Source organism: Fistularia commersonii, chromosome 33 (assembly GCF_037954325.1).
Source record: "Fistularia commersonii isolate RoL2024-O1a breed Wild chromosome 33, RoL_Fcom_v1.0, whole genome shotgun sequence".
Classification (NCBI taxonomy): domain Eukaryota; kingdom Metazoa; phylum Chordata; class Actinopteri; order Syngnathiformes; family Fistulariidae; genus Fistularia; species Fistularia commersonii.
The window spans coordinates 4042543-4064071 of NC_141316.1; the positions used below are offsets into that span (position 1 = coordinate 4042543).

Consider the following 21529-nt stretch of genomic DNA (forward strand, 5'->3'; position numbering starts at 1 on the left):
TGAGCAGTCATTCTCAAATCTAAATAACATCAAGACCAACCTATGATCACTTTTAACAGATGAAAGCCTCAATGCCTGCATAAAGGCATTTTTAATTATGTTATACAGCACTTGACTAATAATATATAAATTATATTATTAGTCAAGTGCTGTATAACAACATAATAAATTGAGAGACTTTATTGTTGGTCTTATTTGAAAATTCACACAGTTGTATTCAGCGTTAAGAAATAGAATATGGCTGTGACAGAAATATACGTCTGAGTGGACCATGTTCCATGCTTCGGTGTCTGTCTGGGAACAAACCTTGGACAGATACTTGCAGGCCAAGCAGCTTCGTAGGTCGCCGAGGCAAAACTTATTTGGGAATTGAGGAGATTCTGGTCCACCATCCAGTGGTTTGGGAGGGCGAAACAGTGCACTGTCAAAGCTGTGTAACGTGAGAATGGTGCACTGCTGATCTCAACTATAGATGCTACAGATTGGTGGAAGGCATACCTTCAAGACCCTCTCAGTCGGGGAAATTTGGGGTGGGTCCACCTATTTCTGTGGCTAGAAGTTGCCATGGTAGTCAAAAAGCTCTTTGATTTCAAATATAATTTAGTTCATCTCTGATGTCTCCCTGAAATCCTGAAAGGGGAAATATAGCAGGAGAGCCGCGACAGGTGAGACAGGAAAATCAGCATGGGAATATAGAGAAGATTAAAAGAATTGAACTCTAAAGAAAGGAAGAATGAGATTGAAAGCTCAGTGAAAGTGAAATAGATTGGTTTTGAAATGTTTCTGTAGGTGGGTTTGTGTTAAAAGACTTTGTGGGTGTGAAGTTGGAAACACATGACAAAACTTTAGCTATTCCCTAAGAGAACACAGGAATGAAATGGGAGCATAATGTTGTTGACGTTAATGAGATCATATGTTGCAAGAGATAAATGCTGCTTTTCCAAAACCTCTATTTTCCTCACTTGCTACCTTGGCAGGCATGCAAAAGAATGAAAAACAAACAAACAAAAAAACAACTCTCTTTAAAAATTCACAATTAAAGTTCTAAAAATGTATGTGGAGGCTCTCAGTCATCTAGGTCATGGTGAATTCTTGTTGAAAAGTATTTGTCGTGAAATGTCTTCAAGAATTTTCAAGTCCAGTTTCCACTACAAGACAATTTCAACAAGAGCTTTCTATTAAAAATGTATATCTTACTTTCATTAAAATGAACAGGTATAATTTTTGAAAGAACTTTTTACCATAAGCAATCACAATAAGCTGAATATTCATAACTAATCCTTATCAAAGTATTCACTGCACAACCTGAGACCTGGCTGCCGCTCATTGATTTGCAAACAAGAGCAGTTGTTTGCAGGTGTATATTTCAGGTGTTAAAACTGAAAGCTTGTTCTTGGGTAGTAAACACAGGATGGTGTATATATTCTTATATTTAATGCATTTGATCATCCCTGGTTGGGTTGCCTGGGCAAAGGTATTCAAATCACTGATAATGTTTCTAAGTTGCACCAGGAGGTGTTTGTGGAACCAAAAAGTTCTGTTTAACATTCAGAAAAACAGGTCGTTCTACAAATATGTCAAAAAATCAATAATAAAATTTATAGTTTGAATTAGATCTCAACATATTCTGAAGCATTTTTTTAAATTTCACTAAAAATCACCATTGCATTACATAATAGCATGTTTCTAAATAAAAGGTCTTAAATGAAATCCAGTCTTTACATTAAAATAATCTGTTTTCACAACTGACAAATAGTTGAGTGTCACCCTTACTTTGGGTTTGTGTTGATAGTATAAGTGTTGCACTATTACTATTGATGCTAAAATATGACAACTGGTGCCACATTTATATCCTGCTGACATGTCAGAGCCCACTGTGTGTCTGTGTTACATCACCCTCGTGGTGGCACAGCACTTATGCAAATGCTCATTCACAGAAGTTAAAAATAGCCTAGTTATGTATGGATTTATTCATCTCTTCAAACATTTCAGACTGCATAAAAACAGTCTGGAAGTCAGTTCTTTTTGCTGCCCCTGCTGGCAAACCAAGGTCTTACACGACAGTTATGATGGCAGTTATGATGACACAAGAACACTAAAATGACTGAAAAAAAAAATATTATTTTGGAATACATTTATCTGATTTGTGATTGAATCATTGTGTCCTGTTTAATGTCACAGTTAATGTCCTTTTATGAATTCCCCTCATATATTTCATTTATTATATTATATAGTATAATATTTTCTTATAAGTAGGATATACTTATAAGTATATCCTATTGTGTTAATGCATATAAATACTCCCTATCCACATCCTTTTTCCTTTAAAACATTTCCTTTCTTTGTTGTTTTTACTCCTCACCAGTGTTACTTTCCCATGCATGTTTCTGGAATGACATTCCTTTTGTTACTGAATCATTGTCACAGTCCAAACATAATGCATTCCACGGTGAACACTATGTTTTATTGTTTAATTGCGTAAAGAGCTTTTTTGGCCGCATTATCTATTTGATTTTTTTTTTACAGTGTGAAGTAAAAAGGACATTGTGAGTCATGGTCTGATATCCAAACAGATCTATGATGATGTGGATTGAAAAATACCGAAAACAAAGAGTCTGCCTTACGTTTGCCCCTTTTTCACGGCGCGTCTCTGCAAGCATACTTTTTGAAGGTACGTTTATGGGTTGAGCGTCACATGTAATTTGAATTTGTCTCTTTCTTAATCATGGTGATAAATCATTGTCAGTTATGATCTATAGACTGTTCTTACCACGGGATGCTGGGAGGTTCATCTCAGGTCAGGTCATTCCTGTGAAATGTGATTCGTGTCCCGACACTCGATGAAATACGAGGAGTGGACATTATTACCCCCTCCAGAAGGAGATTTTTTGAATGCTGGCAAGGTCTCTCACTTTTCTTCTTTCTTTTTGCACACACGTCTTGCACACACATATGCACGCATGCACAAATGCACGTACTGTACCAGTAAAAAGTCACACATAGTGTTGGGGGAATTTCACACTTCTTTGGAAACTCCAGTCATCAATCAAACACCATGGTCTAATATTTGTGCTTAAAAATCCAAGCTCAGTTTAATGACTTGTTTTTTTTTTTTTTTCATATATTTATATATATATTTATATATATATATTTATATATTATTCCTACAAATACATGATTTTCAGCACTTTGAAAAACGTTCACTGTCCTCAGTAAACCAAGAAAGCTAGAAATATTCTACAGTGAAAAATAACAATTAAAAAAAATAGACAAAGACAAACCATTTTGACAAAAAAAAAGAAAAAAAAAGAAAAACACCAAAATGAAATAAAAAAAACAAAAACAAAAACAAAACAAAAAAAACAAACATACTGTACAAACACTATGGCCCAATAATTTAAGAAAATAGTGTCTCTAAAACGTTCATATTGCTTTGAACCTCCACTGACTGGGCAAAGTCCACCCTGTGCAACACCAGGCAGTTTGAAGAGCCAGTTCCAGATGTCACGCCAGAGGTTACGGGGTCGAGCTGCAGCCAGTGGCATGCAGGCATAGCAGAAAAGAGTCACCTTGTTACCTCATCTCCGCTCCTGTTTTGGCAGTAACAATACAAAAAAAGACAAGGGGTGGTAACACTACTACAGTACTGCACTCCATGGGTACCATTTGTTGTAGTTGTACCATTACTCTTTACACGGTATCACTACGACTATCACCATCACTGATACACAAAGTGCATCGTGCGTTTGTGTGTGTGTAGAGGGCTATCTGCTGTCCTGCCGCCGGTGCATCTCTGGTCATGTGTCAGGGATCAGTGCTCAGGATTGGTCTTGTCAAAGGAGAAACTGGGAAGAGTCAGTAGCTTGGGGTTCGGAGAACCGCCGTCCTGCCCTGAGCCCTCTCCGACGCCGAGGTCAAAGGAGTCTTTGGAGTCACTCGAGGGCGCTCTCCTCCTCAGGCAAGTGTCCCGGTTTGGTAGAGGAGGGGGCATTCCTAACCCGCCTACGCCTCCGAGCCCGCCCAGGCCTGGGTAGAGGCCAGGCTCCAGTCTGTCAGGGGGCTCCACGGAGATACAGGGGGGGCTCATCTTCTTCTTCCGGCGTGGCGAGGCCACTGAGATCTGAGTGGAGGTCTGGCTGTGGTTCTGCAGACTATCTGCCCTGGACACGAAGCCAGAGGAGGTGGATGTGGTGCTGCACGGAGGGCTGGACTCGGCCAAGGAGCAAACCTCCACGGAGTGGCGGCGCGGGTCATCCAGCCAGGAGTGAGGGCGGGGGCGGGGCAGCAGCGCGCTGCGGGCCTGCGTGTCGGCGCTGTGGAACCTCTTCAGCTGCCGCAAACACACGCCCCGGCTTTCCTTGCAGCCGGCGTAGCTGCCGTAACCCTCGCTACCTCCACCGCATCCGTCGCCCCCCAGGGCCTGGGCCTTGAGGGCTTCATCGCTGCCGGCCATCCCCGCGCGGGTAATAAGGGACACCTCCTGATCCGCCGAGGCCTCGTCCTGTTGTTGTAACCCAGCCGGCAAGAGCGGGGGAGGCGTGAAGGAGGCAAGGCAGTGCTGGGTATGCACGCTGCTGGGGCGGGGCGGTTTGGGGGAGGCCCCCGGGGTGGCAGGGACCAGGCAGAGAGCAGGCTGATGGTAATGATTGCGATGGGTACAGGGTGAGGGAGTAGAGGTGGAGGAAGATGAGGAGGAGTGGGGTGGCGGGAGACCCAGAGCAGCCGCATTCACAAGTCCTTCGCTGCTCTCCCCCCCGTCTGAACACAGCGCCTCCTGAGAATCAGTGGACACTGCAACCTGGAAGACCGGGCATATCGAAGGAGGGATGGAGGGGGGTGAGGAGAGGGGATGAGGTGGTGTCGGAGGGATTCGGGGATGAGAGGGAGGGATACTGGTTAGTGTGAGCTGATGGAGATGTGAAGCAGTAGTGTGGGAGAAAGTTCACAGTCTGTTCAGCACTTTCTAGCCCGCGCCAGGGCTACTGCGGTTTTGAGGCAACTTCAATTTCAGACCTTTGAAGACTTTTTTTTCCTCTTTCTCATTGTGTACGTGTCAAAGAGATATTTTTTTTAAAAAGAATCTAAAACAGACCCCGCCAACCTGTGGCTCCCGAGCCGCTCTTAAGTTCATGTTGAATTTTGTATTTGTGTGTTTTTTTACTTGCGTAATCATGTGCCGCTCCAGCAAAAAAAAAAAAACAAAAAAAAAAAAACACAAAAATTGACATGAACATAAACAGCCGCATGTGGCTTGGGAGCCACAGGTAAATATCTAATAATAGACATTACCAGCTGAGATATCAAATTGTAACAAACAAACAAAAAAAAAAAAAATTCTTAATCAAAGAGGGTTTACTGGAAATGCAGCATCATACTGTGCCCTGCTGAGTCCACAGGTAAAGTTGCATTTGCTGAAGGCAGCCTTGAGGGTTTTGTCAAGAGACAATTGGCAAAGTCTCTGCAGGTCTCTGCAGATTTGTTATAGAATATACTGTAATTTCCGGACTGTAAGCTGCTACTTTTTTCATAGGCTTTGAACACTGCAGCTTGAACATTCATGCGGCTAATTTATGGATTTTATTTTTTTGGACTAACAAGCTTCATGCCGCCAACACATTTAACTTCGTCGGCGACAACGAAAGCGAGACCGAGGATGTTTGTGACCAAGTAATTCTGAGACTGCTCAATCTCGACGTCTCGAATGGTTTTAGTGCGAAGGAGGAAGATGAAGATAGCGATCAGCTGGAGTAGGACAAAGTGAAGATAGAAGATGGACTTTTCCTTCTGTTATTTATCATTAATCTTTTTCATCAGCCGTGTTACAGGCACTGTTCATAAAAAAGCATTTCCGGTACATTATTTGTGGACCGGTATATATTTAAGTTTTTTTTTTTCTTTGTAAATATCTCATGTTACAACATGGATACCTGCGGCTTAGACAGGTGCACCCACTATATGTACACCTATAGATATTTTTTTATTTTTTTGCTGGTGCGGCTTATATTCAGGTGGGCTCAATTGTCCGGGAATTACGGTAAATATGGTAAACCACATAAATGGTAGCACCGTTTTATTTAGAATTAATTATTATTAAATGGGGTTTTGACAGAGGAGAAGCTTATGAAGTGCAAGCAGACGTGAGTGGATTCTCAGCCAAACTACCTGACCCTCCAACCTTTGACCTTTCACATCAAGTGCCCAATAGGTGGCACCGGTAAAGAAATAGATGTCTCTTGCATGTAGAGGCCAACAGTCAGAGGGTGAACATATTACGACTCTAAGGGAAAGAAAGTTTGTCAACAAAATGGTCACTAAAACTCTCAAAATGTCATCAGGAGCTCATGACAGGCTCCCATCCATCCATCGAGCTTCGGGGAAAGTAAATGCACTCGAATTTGGTCAATTAAAACATTTGTTTGCAAAGTGGAGACAGCAGGAGTTTTTAGAGGTCTTGAAGAGTGATTTTGGATCGATGGGTTTTCCGTGCATGAGCTTCAGTGGCGGCACCACAGCGGCATCTAGTGTTCGGAAATGAGAACAGTGAGGGCAGGCCAGACACCAGCCACAGCAGCAAACCTCCGGGTAACCATGACAACAGAGCCGACTAAAGAAGGCCTACAGCGCCCTATATTTCCAAAGTTTACCTTGGAAATACCTACAATATCTGTAACCAGGTTGACATAGGTGTACTAAATTGAACGACATTTTTTATAAAATGATAAATAAAAGTGCATCACTGTCACAGTGTGTGCACGGAATAGTCAAATGCACAAGTTGTATGTTTTTTTTTTTGTTTTGTTTTTGTTGTAATACCCTGAGTTTTATAGTAGCCAGCACACTGTTTCACAGGTTCTCTCTTGTCTTCCTGTTGGTGAAATCAAACCTTGTCTGGTTTGGATACATTCAAGTAATTCAATACAGCTTTCTAGATTAAGAATCTAGAAAAAAAAGAGCCTCACTGAGGAGCTTTGTGGCTGATGCTTATCAGGAGGCAAACGTCTGGGCAAATGAGTGACAACAGGAATTGATCAAAAAAAAAAAAAATGGAGGCCTGCTTATGTGTGTGTTTCAATCTTTCTGCCTCTCGGGTAATGAGAATGAAGTCCTGTGTTTCTGAAAGGCCCCCATTGTTGCTAAAGTTGGCTTTTTCCTCGCTGTTTCAGAAACAGGAGTGTCTGTGTTTGAGTAGCAGCTTGGGGTCGGGCGGTTTCGGGGCCCGACTGAGCTGAGATCAGGGAGTAACGGGTTCGATGCGGGACATGAGACGGCAGGTCAGTTAGTGTAACAAGGGAGGATGGAGAGAAAGAAGGGAAAGAAGTGAAACTACTGAAAATTAGAAAGAGCATTAAGAAAAAAGAGCAAAGTTGAACCTTTATATGACTGCTTTGTCAAGAAAATGAAAAAAATATGGAGCAGTGAATCCCAGACGCCAAAAGATGGAAAAGCTGAAATTGATCTTTTTTTCATAATTAGTTGAAAAATATAGCATGTTGAAATGTACTTATTAATTGATTCCAATTTAAATGTATATCTTATTGAAAGGGACTTTCTTTTTTAGTTAGCTAAGTTTCAAAATGTATATAATATCTCCATACTTACTGATATCCAATGAGGGAAAACAACTGGATGACATATTTAGATTTTGATTTCATACTTACAATCCTGTCACTGCAAACCAGTGGAGGCAGGCACATTCATAAGAAATTCTGATTTAATACTGCTTTGGAAGGCATACTTAAATATTAATACCTCAAGAAAAACACATGTTTTCAAGCTGGAATTTCAATTATGTTTCATGAGAACATATTTGGGCCTAAATATTCCCTGTGGAACATTTGTTATATGTGTTTATCAGAATATAACTGTATTTTGCTGTCAGAATGAAACAAGATTTATGAAGCAGTGGTGCGCTCGTGTAAGGAACTGCTGGTCACCTGTCTGTGGAGCGTGCGGCTCAGTGTGTGTGTGCGTCTGGGCGGGGGGAGTCGCGGTATACTCTCCGAGTCTGAGAGGCTGTGGGGGCTGATGGGCCTGAAGAGGTCTGAGGGGACGGTCAGCTGCTGGGAGACCTCATCTGGCTGGGAATGCACAGAGGCACTGGAGCCTGGGAACAGATTGAAAACAAACACGCCAAAACATAAAGAAAAAAACCAACCCGAGGGTGAATTATCTGCATATATGACTGATCGTTGAACAGACACATAATTGGCACGAGTGAAACACTGAAAGGATACTTATTGATACTTATATTACCTTGTAATGCACCTTATAAACTACAGATTGTAACACATGTGTTGAGTCTCAGCTATTGTAGGTGTTGTATTCTTTTTAACATCCTTTCAAAAGCAGATACGCGTAACAGCCACGCGCCGCGATTGTACTGAACTATTTCAAATTACCGCTGATGCTGTAGGCTTAACAACAATCAAATAAATAAGTTGTTCTGTCAAATGGCAGAGAGAATAAATAAATAAAAGCAACTTTAAATTAGCTTAGAGAGGCACTTGTTAATGTTAGTAGTAAGAGGTACCAAGTAGCCAACAGAATTTAACTTAAGAATACATATATTATTGAAGAATAAAGTAATACAGGACTGTCTCAGAAAATTAGAATATTGTGATAAAGTTCTTTATCTTCTATAATGCAATTAAAAAACAAAAATTACTTCTTCATGATATTCTAATATTTTGAGATAGGATTTTTGAGTTTTCTTAAGATGTAAGCCATAATCAACAATATTAAAATAATAAAAGGCTTGCAATATTTCAGTTGATTTGTAATGAATCCAGAATGATTGTTTTTTTTAATTGCATTACAGAAGATAAAGAACTTTATCACAATATTCTAATTTTCTGAGACAGTCCTGTATATACCGACACCCCTTTCAAGTAAGTTTGAAAGTTTAATTTGATATTTAAAAAAAAGAAAAAAAAAACCTAATTCATGTTTATTTTTGACTACAAAAACAAAAAAAAAGGATTGCTAAAATAAAATCTCAAATATCTATTTCAGTTTCACAGCAGAATGCTTTGTTACCCGCGTAAAACATTAGCATATAAAACAAGAATTCTGCAATTCCGTTTTAATCTACAACTGATTCTTTTTTCCTAATGGGTCTTTCTTAAAGAAATAAAATTGCAAGAACATTACCAGAGAGGGCCTTGTGGGAGGCCATTATGTGCTGTTGCCCCAGTGTCTGTGCTCGCAGCTGTGGTGACGTCGGGGCCTGGCGCCCACAAGGCTTTGGAGGGAGAAACATATAGCTATCGTTGGGCAGGGAGTGCGTGCGTCCCACCGCGGCCTTCTTGACGCTCAGCAGGTTTTCCTCGGGCGGCTCCCCAGGATCGAGCCGCTCCTGCTGGGGGTAAAACAGACAGGAGTCAGCTTTCCCCCACCGGAGCGAGGCGAACAACGTCTACTTTTTTTAATCTAGCCACTCATTCTAACAATTTCTAGAACACACGATGGACAGAGAGGCAGCGGTTGTCAGCAAACACGGTAAACACACATTTCAGTTGACTGGCTCAGAGCTGCCACAGATCACAGAATCTAGACCTTGCTAAAATTTAACTTTATTTTCCGATGCCGGCAGTTATGTCGCCGCAGGAAAGCCTGCTCCGTGATTGTGTGTCAGCTGGGGCAGTGTCCTTCAGCTTGACACGTTACAGGACCGGTTTGCATTCAACACAGATACTGGAGCTCCCAGCGCACTTTTACACCCTCGCGGCAAACACATCGATCATACGACAAGTCACACAGGAGCGGAAACAGTCACGCTAGAAACCGACACAAAAGAATACTGACAGGAAAGGACTGCGAGGAAAAAGACAGGAGGGGGGGGGACTCACATTTAAAGCACATCGGGAAGAAAAGACGGGGAAATCGAGAGAAATAGGGAGGAATAGACGGGGAAAATAAAAATACACAAAGGAACGGACGCAGAGGAAAGAGAAAATCAGAGATAAGGAGAGAGAGCTGTGGACTGGCGGGTGAGGAAGCGCACTAACTCTACTGGACTGGAAAGTAACACACACCAGGCTGGAAAGGTGGAATGACAAAGTCGGAGTACACACGGTTAGATTCACCATGGTCTTTCAAAATCACTTTACCTCACCTTCCCTTTCTTTTTTTTCTTTTTTTCAGTCCTGGAGTCATCCAATTATCAGTGATTTCACATCATACGCTGTCTTTTTTGGCTGCTTCTTAGAACTGTTGATATATACAGGTAGCTTGATTTCGTGCCATCAGCGGCCGGAAAAGGTTGCGGTGACCCTCTAAGGGAAAACGTGACTATAGGATGGAAACATCAGCCTAATCGGTGGCTAATTACAGCTTGATAGGCATATAATGATTCGCTTCATTATCAATTTGGGATGTCCTTCGTCAGGATGAGCGGATCCTCCGGAATGGGATTTTACAGTTGCACGTAGGGGAGCTGTCCGTCTGAGCTCACACACACGGCACACTTTCACAAAATAAACAGTCGGGGATCGTTAAAATGTCAAGAAGACGAGACCGATTTTCCAAAGGGGTTTATTATTTATCATTTAAGACATCTGAAAACACTTTTGTGCTGTCACTACCTCAGACATATCTTCGAGTTTGTCTTTTAACGGCCAGTTCATTTGCATGACTCATCCGCTTCAGTTGAAGTGGATTTGCATTTGTTTCTTTTACACTGATGGATATTTTTATTCACGTCTTATTCAATTGTCATCTATGTGTGTTTGTATGACATTTATTTTGTTTTTTTGCTTTTTTGTCCCCTCGCTGATCGGCCGCCGAGGCATGTTTTCAAAGAACGTGCTCGCTAACGTGTTGATTTATGAATCTTGTAACTTGCAAGTGTCTGACTAAAGAAATTGCCTGAATCTTTGGTAGGAACAAGTCATAGTTACCGAGTATTTGTATTAGAAAAAAAAGAGAAATCACATGATTTGACTAACTTTAACATAGAAATTACTGCCAATTTTTTTAATAATAAATGATGAACACACCATGAATGTGGTTTCACTTTTTCACAACGGGGCTTGGTTTGGCCAGTTACGTTTTTTTTTTTTTTTTGCCTTTTTGAGCTGCCAAAGATAATCCTGATAGTTGGGGTGAGATAAGTGACTTTGGAAGATCCTGGACAGGAATCACGACAAGATACTGCTGAAGGGAGGAGGACACGGGGTAAAAATTCCGAAACTGTCAGTACGTTGCGTTCCAGGCTGGTAAGAAAGAAGGGGTTAATATCATCAGGGGCCGCGTCTTCTGTCAGAGCTAGGGACCAGGATATCTCAGAGGCCAGAGACAGAGCTTCCATCTCCGCTAGAGGGATCTAGGCAGGAAGAGACAACGGCTGGTGAGCAGAGAAAAACAAATGCAAGCTCTGAGCAACATTTACAAACAAAAGGATTTTATATAAGATCAAAAGCAGTTGGAGACATATGATGGAAACTATATATACATATAAAAGACAATGACAACAAGGGAAGAGTACAACTATGAAACCATGTGGGAATGTATTGCTTTTTTAACCTTGAAAGTCAAGTCTTTCAAAGTATTTCCGTGTCTTTTTAAATCAATATGAGCACGCGCATATGCACAAACTGGCATACATCCACACAGACACATGCACAAAGACATGCAAATTAAATTGTGCTGTTAAATAATTGTCACTCAGCTGATGATGCAAATTACTTTAAAAGTGAAAAACAAACTTATAGGCTTCTAAGTGGAGTTCTGCAGAGCACAGGCACAATGTGTTTCAATGAAAAACAAAACAAAAATTAAATGGGCAAATGGGCCGTCGGTGCAAACCGAGTATGTATAAGGAGATCAGTTACTTGTAATTATAGCATTCAATTGCCACTGAAAGATTGAACAAGGCAGATGTTTGTCATCTTACTATAGCTAATCAAAATGAGGAGGTCAATGTGAAAATGAGGCGTTCGGATACATCAACGTGAAATACGTTTCTAATTAATAGTTTATACCTTGAGTAATGTCACGGCAGTTTAGAGTATAATTCGACTATGGAGATGGTTTAGAGGTGAATATATACACATGTATATGCCTGAGCGAGTCTAAGTCAGAGAAGACATGAGGAAGGGAATGAGATCATGGCAGGGGCTGGATGTGATGAATTGCACCGCGGTGAGCTGGTCAGAATGGGGCAAATATCCAATATGGAGGACTGCCAAAACTGAAATGGTAATGGCTATAGGGCAGCCTGATATTTAGAAGCAATCACATAGTCTGCTCCCTATTCTGACAACAGGGATTAAAACCCCCCACAAAAAAAGAAAAAAAGGACAAAAATTAAGAAATCTGTTCAGGCATTTCAATTAAATCCTAATTCTCTTACATTTGATAGTTTGCAGTAAAAAAGAGTATGCAGATTAGAGGGGTATTTTTGCGTAATAAATGTGTTTAATACAACACATCATACATTTATCAACAAAAATGAAGGAACTGTGCAGTTATACACATTTATAATTACTGCAATTGTAAATCCATACAATAATTGGCATCACCTATCAGATAAACAGTATTAAGTAACTCTTAACGCCATTTTAATTTGGCATAACTTTCTTTGGCTGATACTTTTAATGCATTTCAAAAAGTGTAACTACATGGCTGATTTTATACTAGTACTGGATAAGCGCGTGATTAGGTGTTTGCTGATATATCAAATATGAAATAATACTGAGAAGTTAGATGTTTACTAATAAATTACTAATGTAATAATCAAAAATGTGTTCATGGTAAATCAAATGTCGAGACGAGGCCGTATTATGGAACCGTGCATTACGCAAAACTTGATACACAAATTTAAGTCCAATTAAAAATCGTGCAAAATGTTACAAAGTGACAGCAGCTAGATTACAATAAGGGTTTTTTTGATTAGTTAAGGAGCACACAGTCAGTTTTACAGCCTTTAAACAAAAAACCGACAAGCAGGTTAAGGACCACTCTGAGAAAAAAAGTGCAAAAGCCTTGACTTTCGATAATCCCTCATGAAATTTGAATACTAAAGAGTCGCTTAAGAAAAATCTCACAGTAAAGGAGGCCCTTGTGTTTATATTTAACAACTATATATATTTAGAGTCTATTTTTGCAGTACGTCCTCCTGCATATGCAGCCCTACATATTGGAAAAACAGGTTCAACTGAATGAAATGGAGGAGGTGAGTCATCAGTGGTTTCACTGTTGTTATTAACCTTCTTGTCTGTGCTGTGCTTGCTTGGCTGGGGGGGCAGGGCGTAGTAGTGGCAGATAGAGCCGGACAGGTTGTCCATCAAACTCAACTCCCCCTCCATTGAACCCTGGATCACCAGGGAGACCGAGTCAAACAGCGCTCTCCGTTGGACAAACTTGGATAGTGCAGAGAGAAAGGACAGTGGAGCAAGGGATACGACAGAAAAGAGAGTCAGAAGGAACAAGAGCCGATGAAAAAAGAAAAAAGAAATAACAGATATACATGAAGAAAAAAAGAGCAAAAAGAGAAAGAAAGAAGGGGAGAAAGACAGAAAAAGATAGTCGATCAGGTAGAAACAAATACACGCACATATAGCAGACACACATACACACACACACACACACACACACACACACGTGCACAATGCAACAGAAACCCATCCAAGTAGGTGCAATAAACACAACAAATGCTGAAAATTATTAGCCGAAAAGTACTAAGGTAGAGTATGTGTGGAAGAATAAATACATAAATAAATCATGTTTTTTTCAGATACCTATATCATAACCTTATTAGAAAATACCCCAATACACTAAACCTTTATTTAATGTACTACAGTAGAAAGAATACCATCACTCAGATGAAGTTTTTTTGTTTCCACTCCTTGCATTAACTAGCTGTCACTTCTTTGGTTTATTCCCAACATTTAGCCACATGAGGGCAGTACAACCCTGCAGCAGCAGAGGAGGCTCAGCCTGAACTTTTGGAGAGAGACTGAGGAGGACAGAAAGCATCTGAGAAGAGAAACATAGCGATAGTAAGGCCTCTATTTCCTATCACTAAAAGTTCCCCGCTATCTGGAAATAGCTGTTGAAAGTGAACAACAAGGCCCTGTGGTCCGGCTTTCCCATGGCACTGTGACCTATCTATGACTGGCATGTCCTCTTTGGGGACCAGCCACACACACACACACACACACACACACACACATACACACAAACACACACACACACATACACACACACACACACAAAAACGCACCCTGGAAACCACCCCGTTGAGGGTCAGTATAGTAAACACAAAATACATTTTCTCAATGTAAATAAATTATTGACTTTGACATGAGGAAAACAACCTGGTCTGCATTAAAAATACAACATTTCAGGGACTCTCTAGTGCTAAAATGCTCGAAATGAATAATAGGACTTCGACCTGTAAGCTCTAACCGGCAAGTTTAAAATTAAAGAACAACAAATACGACCCAAGTTGTGAATAGCGAAAACATAACTACATTCTCTTATATTTTGAAATGATGCCAGACTATTCGGCCAACGTGTCCAAATATGGACATATCTGCAAGAGTTTGCTTATATGTGGGATAAATTTGTTGCATGGAGACTGAACAGCAGACACCACGGCCAAGGACTCCATTATTTCAGAAACCACGCGGTCTGCCGAGGCCCCTCGGCGTGGGCTGGAGAGTGAAATTGGGGTTGGAAGTCCACAGACAAATAATGAATGGAGACGAGGATGTTATCTGACTGGCCTCAGAGCTGAAGTAACCTCAGAGCATTCATCGTGTCATCCAGGGTGCAGGTTTGGATGATGAGCAGCAGATCCGTAGCAACCAGTTTCAACACTACTAACCCAGGAACGCATTTCCAGGAAGTAGACCGGTAACTTACTGAGCGTTTCAGCAGACTTACACACACAAGCGCCACAACACAGATTCCTCACCTCCATCGGGTTATCGAGGCACAAGTGAGGGTCCTCTGTGATGTTAACTGAGTCTCTGGGTATATCAGCGGTGGGTGAGTCCATAGGACCGTCCCGTTCCTGCTCCCTGTCCCCTCCTCCTGGGGACCTCCACGGGGAGCCCCCCGAACTGGACCTGTCTAAGCCCAGAGGGTTGAGCTGTGGCGACCTCGTCGCCGCGTCCCCTCCGTCATTCTGCAGATCCAGTTCCATCTCGGCCTCCAGCTCTGCCTCCTCCTTGGCTTCCTTGTTGCTCTCCTCCAGGTGCTTCATCAGCACGGCGATGACGACGTTGACGAGGACAAACTGGGCGGTCAGGACGAAGGAGACGAAGTAGATGGGAGAGACCACCGTATTGTAGCAGGTGCCTGTCTCCTGGGCACAGTCCCTCAATGTGTCCTTCAAGAAATGTGGAAATTAGACTTGGTTGGATTTTCTTTCTACTGACCCCAACAAATGATGTCCGGGTTACTTATTTTTTCATGCTCGACTCTTTTGTAACTTCCCCTTTCGACATGTTTATGTATCCACAACTATTTGCGTCACCTACTCATCATTAGTTCAGATTAGAAATTAGAATCACTTTGCAAATGCATTTATGTTTCCCCAAATTTCTTCCCCACATTTCACAAGACCAGCTACTTTGTATTCAGGGTTTTTAGCTTTTTTGCACTTTTCTTTAAATACTACTTTTTACAGATTTGTTTCCCTTTCCTGAACTATTTCTATTTCAGCTTTCATCTGCATGAGTGCTGTTTAAAAACGACAGTACAGGACATTATAAAACAAGTGATCACCTTTCATATTCCTGGTGTCTTTTATGCATACATATTCATTCATCCATTATTTACACTCCTCATCTTGCATTTAGGGTTGCAAGGGGGCCGGAGCCCATCTGCAGTTGGGCAAGAGCAACTAGTTGCCAGTTGGTCAAAGGGCCGCATATGTAGCCCTTCACTCTCTCATTCACATATCGGAGCAATTTAGGGTATCCAAAGAACCTACTGCATGTTTTTCTAATGACCAAACCAGGGACCTTGCTGCTGTGAAGCATACAAGCTAGCCACTGCACCATTGAGATATCCATATATATAAAATGGGGGTGTGCCTGAGGCAAAGAATGATGGTTACTTATTTAAGACTTGAGTTAGAAAGAGCATGGGAAGAGAATCTCATGGTATCAAAACAATCACAGAAAATATTATTGTGATGTCATAATATACGGTGTTTTACAAGTATCGTCAGGTACAATGCCCATTAACGCCCCCCCACCCAAAAATACATCACTGAGAAAACAGAAGGTTTTGTTCAGGCTTGAGATGCATTTGAGAGAAATTGTATCGCAAATGTTTTAAATTATCATCAAAAGAGCAGCCAAGTGACTAGACGCCTAAAAGCAGGGCGGATACTGGCTTGTACATAACGGTTTGTAGTTGACATTCTCACACATTATCACTGAATCTTCCTCCTGTGTTCCTGCTTATTTTTTTATGTTCAGGTGCCAGGGGTAATTTCAACATATACCAGTTCGTTTCACCTTCATTATGCCGTTCCAGTTGTCTCCGGTGGAAACTCTGAAGAGCAGCAAAAAAGCCATTCCAAAGTTTTTGAACGTGGCGTAGCGACCCAGGCCTTCACATGGGTGGAGCTCGTCACAAACTGAGAGGGAGAAGGAGGAGGAAGGACAAGATGACGCGGGACGCCGACACCGAGAAGAGTCAAGGAGACACGAGATGGAGACTTTCTGAGTTTTTTCTTGCGGTGTGACCACATCGGCCGAAATACAGTATGAGTGAAGTATTTCATTAAAAAAACCTTTAGGGCTTTAGCTACATCTATTAATGCACGTTTGCCCGACTGTCACTATACAGTACACATATGACAGCTCTTACTCAGGTCGCCGAAGAGCTCGACTCCCAGTGCAGCAAAGATGAAGAACAGAAGCATGAAAAGGAGTCCCAGATTTCCCACCTGCAGAGAGAAAACAGGAAGTGAGAAGTATTAGTCATAAGAGAGAAATCCCAGGCAAAATAAACCAATAACGCAGAGGGAAATAAACAACTCATCCAGCGAGGAAGCGTGCGGAGAGCAGAAAATGTAAGCGAGGGGAAACAGAGCATCTACTTAATATTGTAAAAAGAGGTAAAAAAGAAAAAAATAAATAAATGACATGTAGAGGCGTGTCAATCATGTCAGAGGCAATATAATGTAGCAGGTTTAATACAGAGGGGGGTTCAGATAATGAATAGTTTTATGGTTTACTGCAGCTGTCGTTGCAAATCAACATGACCCAAACTGCACACGCGCTCTGCTCTCAGATTTAATAATTACGAACACTTTTGAGAAGCTTATGAGTGAAATTAGCCGGGGACAATCTCTCTTATTCCATCTGAGCTAAGACAGAGGTGCTATCAAAGAGAGCCGGGAACAGAAGGCTGCGTTTTATCCCAACAAAACAAACACTGCGCAAGTTGTTTTAAAATATCAAAACTGCCACCGCCGAGCCCCGGCAGCCATCAGTCAGAACAAAGACCCAAGATGCATTCACTTTCATCACAGCGGGAGGCTAGCGATGCAAACAGGAGCCTCTAAATTTGGCATTGAGCTCACGGGAAATGTTGATCCCCAGCAACGGAACAATGATTATCCCAAAAAAACAAATGATCCTGTGCGAGGAATTTTTAGTGTTTCGACCCTACTGAGAATACAGGAGAGTAAGAATTTGGAATTCAAGAACAGCAAAGCAAAAATTAAGGAATAATAAATTTAAATAAACATATAAATAAATAAATTGACAACATTGAAAAAAATAAAAACATAAAAATAAACAAATAAATAATCAGGCACTGGCTTTATTTCATAAATGGTTCTTCTTCAAATGACGTTAAACTAAAACTTAAAATTGAACAAAATCAAAATCAGCACCCATCATTTATTGTATCGTGTTGATTTGGTAAGTTTTGTGTTGGAGGAACATTTACAGTCACACAGAAATATTTGAAAAAGGCATGCAGCAATGTTTGCATTCTGTGTAAGGACAAAGTATTCATGATGGAAAAACATAAACATTAATACAGTAAAGCCCGACCAATGAAGTGTTTGGTGTGTACCTGAGGCAGGGCTTGCATAACCGTGTCCAGCAAAGCTCTCATTCCCACCGCCATCTTTAAGAGCTTTAAAACTATGGAAAAACACACACAATGATCAGTCACATATGACTTCAGAAACCGTTTAACCTTAACATTGAATTTTGTCGAATTTCATGGAAATGGATCTTTTCAGGGAAAAAAAATACTGTCCAAATGGATCTAAGAAGTGCTCTAAAGGTTTGTGCAGATGCTGACGTTTTCCTTAAACTGGTAATCTTTGGCCTCGTCTTCAAGTACAATTCCATGTATGTCTCCATTATGGGATATATTAATATTCCATTTGCAAGATTGTTTTGGAACAAGTCAGCGAGGTCCAAAGGAGAGGGCGTTTTCTACTAACTCTTGGATTAATGGCGCTTGACACCCAAAATATTAAGTGTCTAAAAGCTAAAAAACTTTCAAGGGTTTATAAGTCTTTGTCTGAATTGTTTGAAAAATAAATAAAAGACATAGTGCTCAGTCTATCACGATCCGGTGCATCATTGCCAAACATAACAACAGTAACTAAGGGGAGTGAGAAAAGACAGAGCTATTGTTACACATCTTAATCAAAATCAAAGCTGATGAAATGGAACATGGATCACTTTGCATGTTATTACGTACAAGTGAAAAAGGAAAAAAAAAAAAAAAAAAGACACAATTTGCCCTGTTCTCTGATTGGTTTGGAAGTGACGGATTTTTCAAATTTCCACTTTGGGTACGGGACACATGTCGACACCGATTGGACTAGAAACAGCGGAGAGTACAGTGTCGGCCCGGCAAGGACACACACTGACACTTTACTCGGGGGTGTGAGCTTGAGCCTGGCCTTCTGCTTAAAAATAATCAATAACAATTTCCATCCCTCTACTTTTATTATACACCCAGCAAGCAGACAAAGCATATGTGCCTCCCTCTGCGTCTCTCCCAATTTGACGTTCTCCTTTTCTTTCCCTTTTGTTTTCTCTTCCCTTCTTTTGTATTTTACAACCTGGCTTGATAGTATCAGAATCATCCTTGCACATGGGCGGTTCAGCGTTTCCATCCGCTTCTTTCCTGCCAGGACCATCTCTTCAGTGCCACAATCAGATTGCACAAATCCAGTGACGGATTTTGGGACAACAGGATGTGTCGCATGGAGATTTCCAGCATTGCCATGATAGAGGTGACCTGGCATCTCTACCCCCCCCCCCCCCGCGCTGAAACAAAACCCTGCCGAGTCTGACATCTCCTATGACGCGTTCCCTGACATTAACAATAAGACGGCATCATCCCTTGGACCAATGGAAAATGAGACAATGGGAGTGGATGCCGATGAGATGCAGCCGCAGACGTTCATCATAGACCTCCCTGCCACTCAAAGACGCCACACCCTTAATTAAACATATTAATCCTTAATGTAATTTTAAACCGATGACTCATGTTGAATATTTCCCCTCCATGAAAAGAATGCAACAACTGTTTCGTTGTTCCATTTTGTGAACATGTTTATTATTGGTGTTAATCTGGACACTTTAACATTAGCGGTTCAGTTCGTGCTGATGATATTCTGGAGCTCAGGCGGTTAATCAAGGTTTTTTCGGCCCCAAAATCTTACCATTTTGATCAAAAGCAGCTTCGCCGAAACAGGAAAAAAGAAAATATCCTATATTTTCAATGTAATTTGGTCAATAATAAAACAATAGCCTCCTAACGGAAAAAAAAGTCTATTTAGAAATGTCAGACCGGGCGGTATTTCTCTAGTTTTCTTCTTTTTCTTTTTTCTCTAAGTCCGTTCGTCCATATTTTGTTGCAGAGCCAATCTCAATTTGCTTTTTTCAATTCCAACGAAGTGGCCTTTGTGAAGGACACAGAAAACCTCCTCTACATCTTCCTCGCTTCTCTCTTCGGCCAAACTCCCCCTCTCCCATACGCACAGATATATCCTCTTGTTCATTTATCTCTCCTTCACTTCAGCTGAACTTTCTTTTTCACACTAACATCCCCTTGCCCCTCTTTCCAACTTCTTTCCGTCCCCTTATAATCTATTTTGAGGTCAGAAGTTATTAATCATTTCTGCTTTTATTCTCCCCTCTCCCCTGTCGTCCCTCATTTATTACATATTCCCTCCATACCTTGTCTCAGTTTCTCGCGGCCTAATTCACTTACTGTCACTGCGTGTCTTAGCTCTGCCCCACCCTCGGCTATCCTCCCCTCTTATCCTTCATTCTCGCCATCTCTCCTCTGTTTATCCCCTCAGCTTGTCAGCTGGCTGTTTGACCTGGTGTGACCCGCCTTGCAAAAAAAAATGACAGCGAGGTGAGTCCCCGGGCGGCAGAGGCATGTCAGGGGGTCGGCGTCAAAATTCGTACCTCGCGCAATCCTCAGCACTCTCATGATGCGAATGATGGTGGGATTGATGGGCAGCGAAGCGTTGACCTCGATCTCCTCCAGAGTGATGCCCATGATGGACAGCAGAACGATGGCCAGATCCAGCTGGTTCCACCTACACGCACACACAAATCATTGGTCACTGACTCATTTCCTTTGGCAGAGAGGTGCGAAGTCGCACGGCGGGGAGTCAAAAATCTGGCGACCTTCGATTTATTAACCAGATAACTATCCAGGTTATTACTTCTGAGAGCGTTCCCGTTGCTCTTCCCGTTCCAAAAACACTTGTCAAGATTGAAAAATGTATTTTCAATGATGTCATGGAGGTTATGCCTGATGTATGATGTCAGTAAACTTAACCGTTAGGCTCTGTTTATAAATTTGAATAGTTTGGTGAGGAAGGAGAAGCACAGCGTCCAACAAAGGAGACGATGGAGAGCATTTTGGGAAGTGTAGGTTGTAATAGTTCACAGGAATGATTAAGAAAAAAAAAGTATGTTTTGGCTCTAAGATGGTGACAGCTCTTACTTTTAATGTAATGTGTGTTCAGGGCTTTAATACAAATTCCCACTTCAACACAAATTGCTTGGTTTTATTAACATAATAACACTAAAAGAGACAGCGAGAGGGGAAAAAAAAAGAATCAGTCCACTTCATTGGGTTGGAAATGTATAATACTTCTATCATCTTTGGACGCTGTCCAATTTATTAGACTCCAAGCCTCAGAGTAAAGTCTTTTGTTAGCAAAGTGTCTTGTTGTAGGAGCTAATCACATGAAGAACAAAGCATGTGATGTAAACTGCCAGTTTCCACTTGGGCTTATTTCTGGGTGGATAATGAGTCTCCCTGGATATTTTCTCATCCTCAAATCCAACTTGCCTGCAGTTGCAGTCCTTTGTGAAGAAACAAAATCCATATTTTCTTTTTTTTTTTTTTTTTTTTTTAATTTTGAGCCTGCGAATGTGCGCGTTTGACACCGAAAGAATAACGTGTCAAGCATCACTTTAACGGTTCAGAAATAACCGAGTCAAGCCCGAACCGGAGTCCGGCGCATAAAGTTACTGAATATATTTGGATCCGGACGAAAGCTCGA

At 41.3% G+C, this 21529-nt stretch overlaps 1 protein-coding gene across 11 annotated transcripts in view; it reads right to left on the minus strand.

Moving 5' to 3' along the window:
* Window positions 1–3061: 3061 nt before the first annotated feature.
* Window positions 3062–21529, minus strand: part of cacna1g (calcium channel, voltage-dependent, T type, alpha 1G subunit) — a 148587-nt gene continuing 130119 nt past the window's right edge. For 3 of the 11 annotated variants that reach the window (XM_086141003.1, XM_086141002.1, XM_086141000.1), the window contains 10 exons: window positions 20418–20551; window positions 18049–18119; window positions 16831–16909; window positions 16476–16597; window positions 14921–15337; window positions 13209–13361; window positions 11201–11323; window positions 9151–9358; window positions 7935–8104; window positions 3062–4798 (listed from right to left, as the gene is read on the minus strand). In XM_086141003.1, the coding sequence (XP_085997129.1) occupies window positions 3812–4798; window positions 7935–8104; window positions 9151–9358; window positions 11201–11323; window positions 13209–13361; window positions 14921–15337; window positions 16476–16597; window positions 16831–16909; window positions 18049–18119; window positions 20418–20551 (2464 nt within the window). In that variant the 3' untranslated portion in view covers window positions 3062–3811. Of the gene's footprint in view, window positions 4799–7069; window positions 7226–7934; window positions 8105–9150; window positions 9359–11200; window positions 11324–13208; window positions 13362–14920; window positions 15338–16475; window positions 16598–16830; window positions 16910–18048; window positions 18120–20417; window positions 20552–21529 lie in introns of those variants that run through there. The other 8 variants (XM_086141001.1, XM_086141011.1, XM_086141010.1 and 5 more) reach the window with 8 other exon arrangements.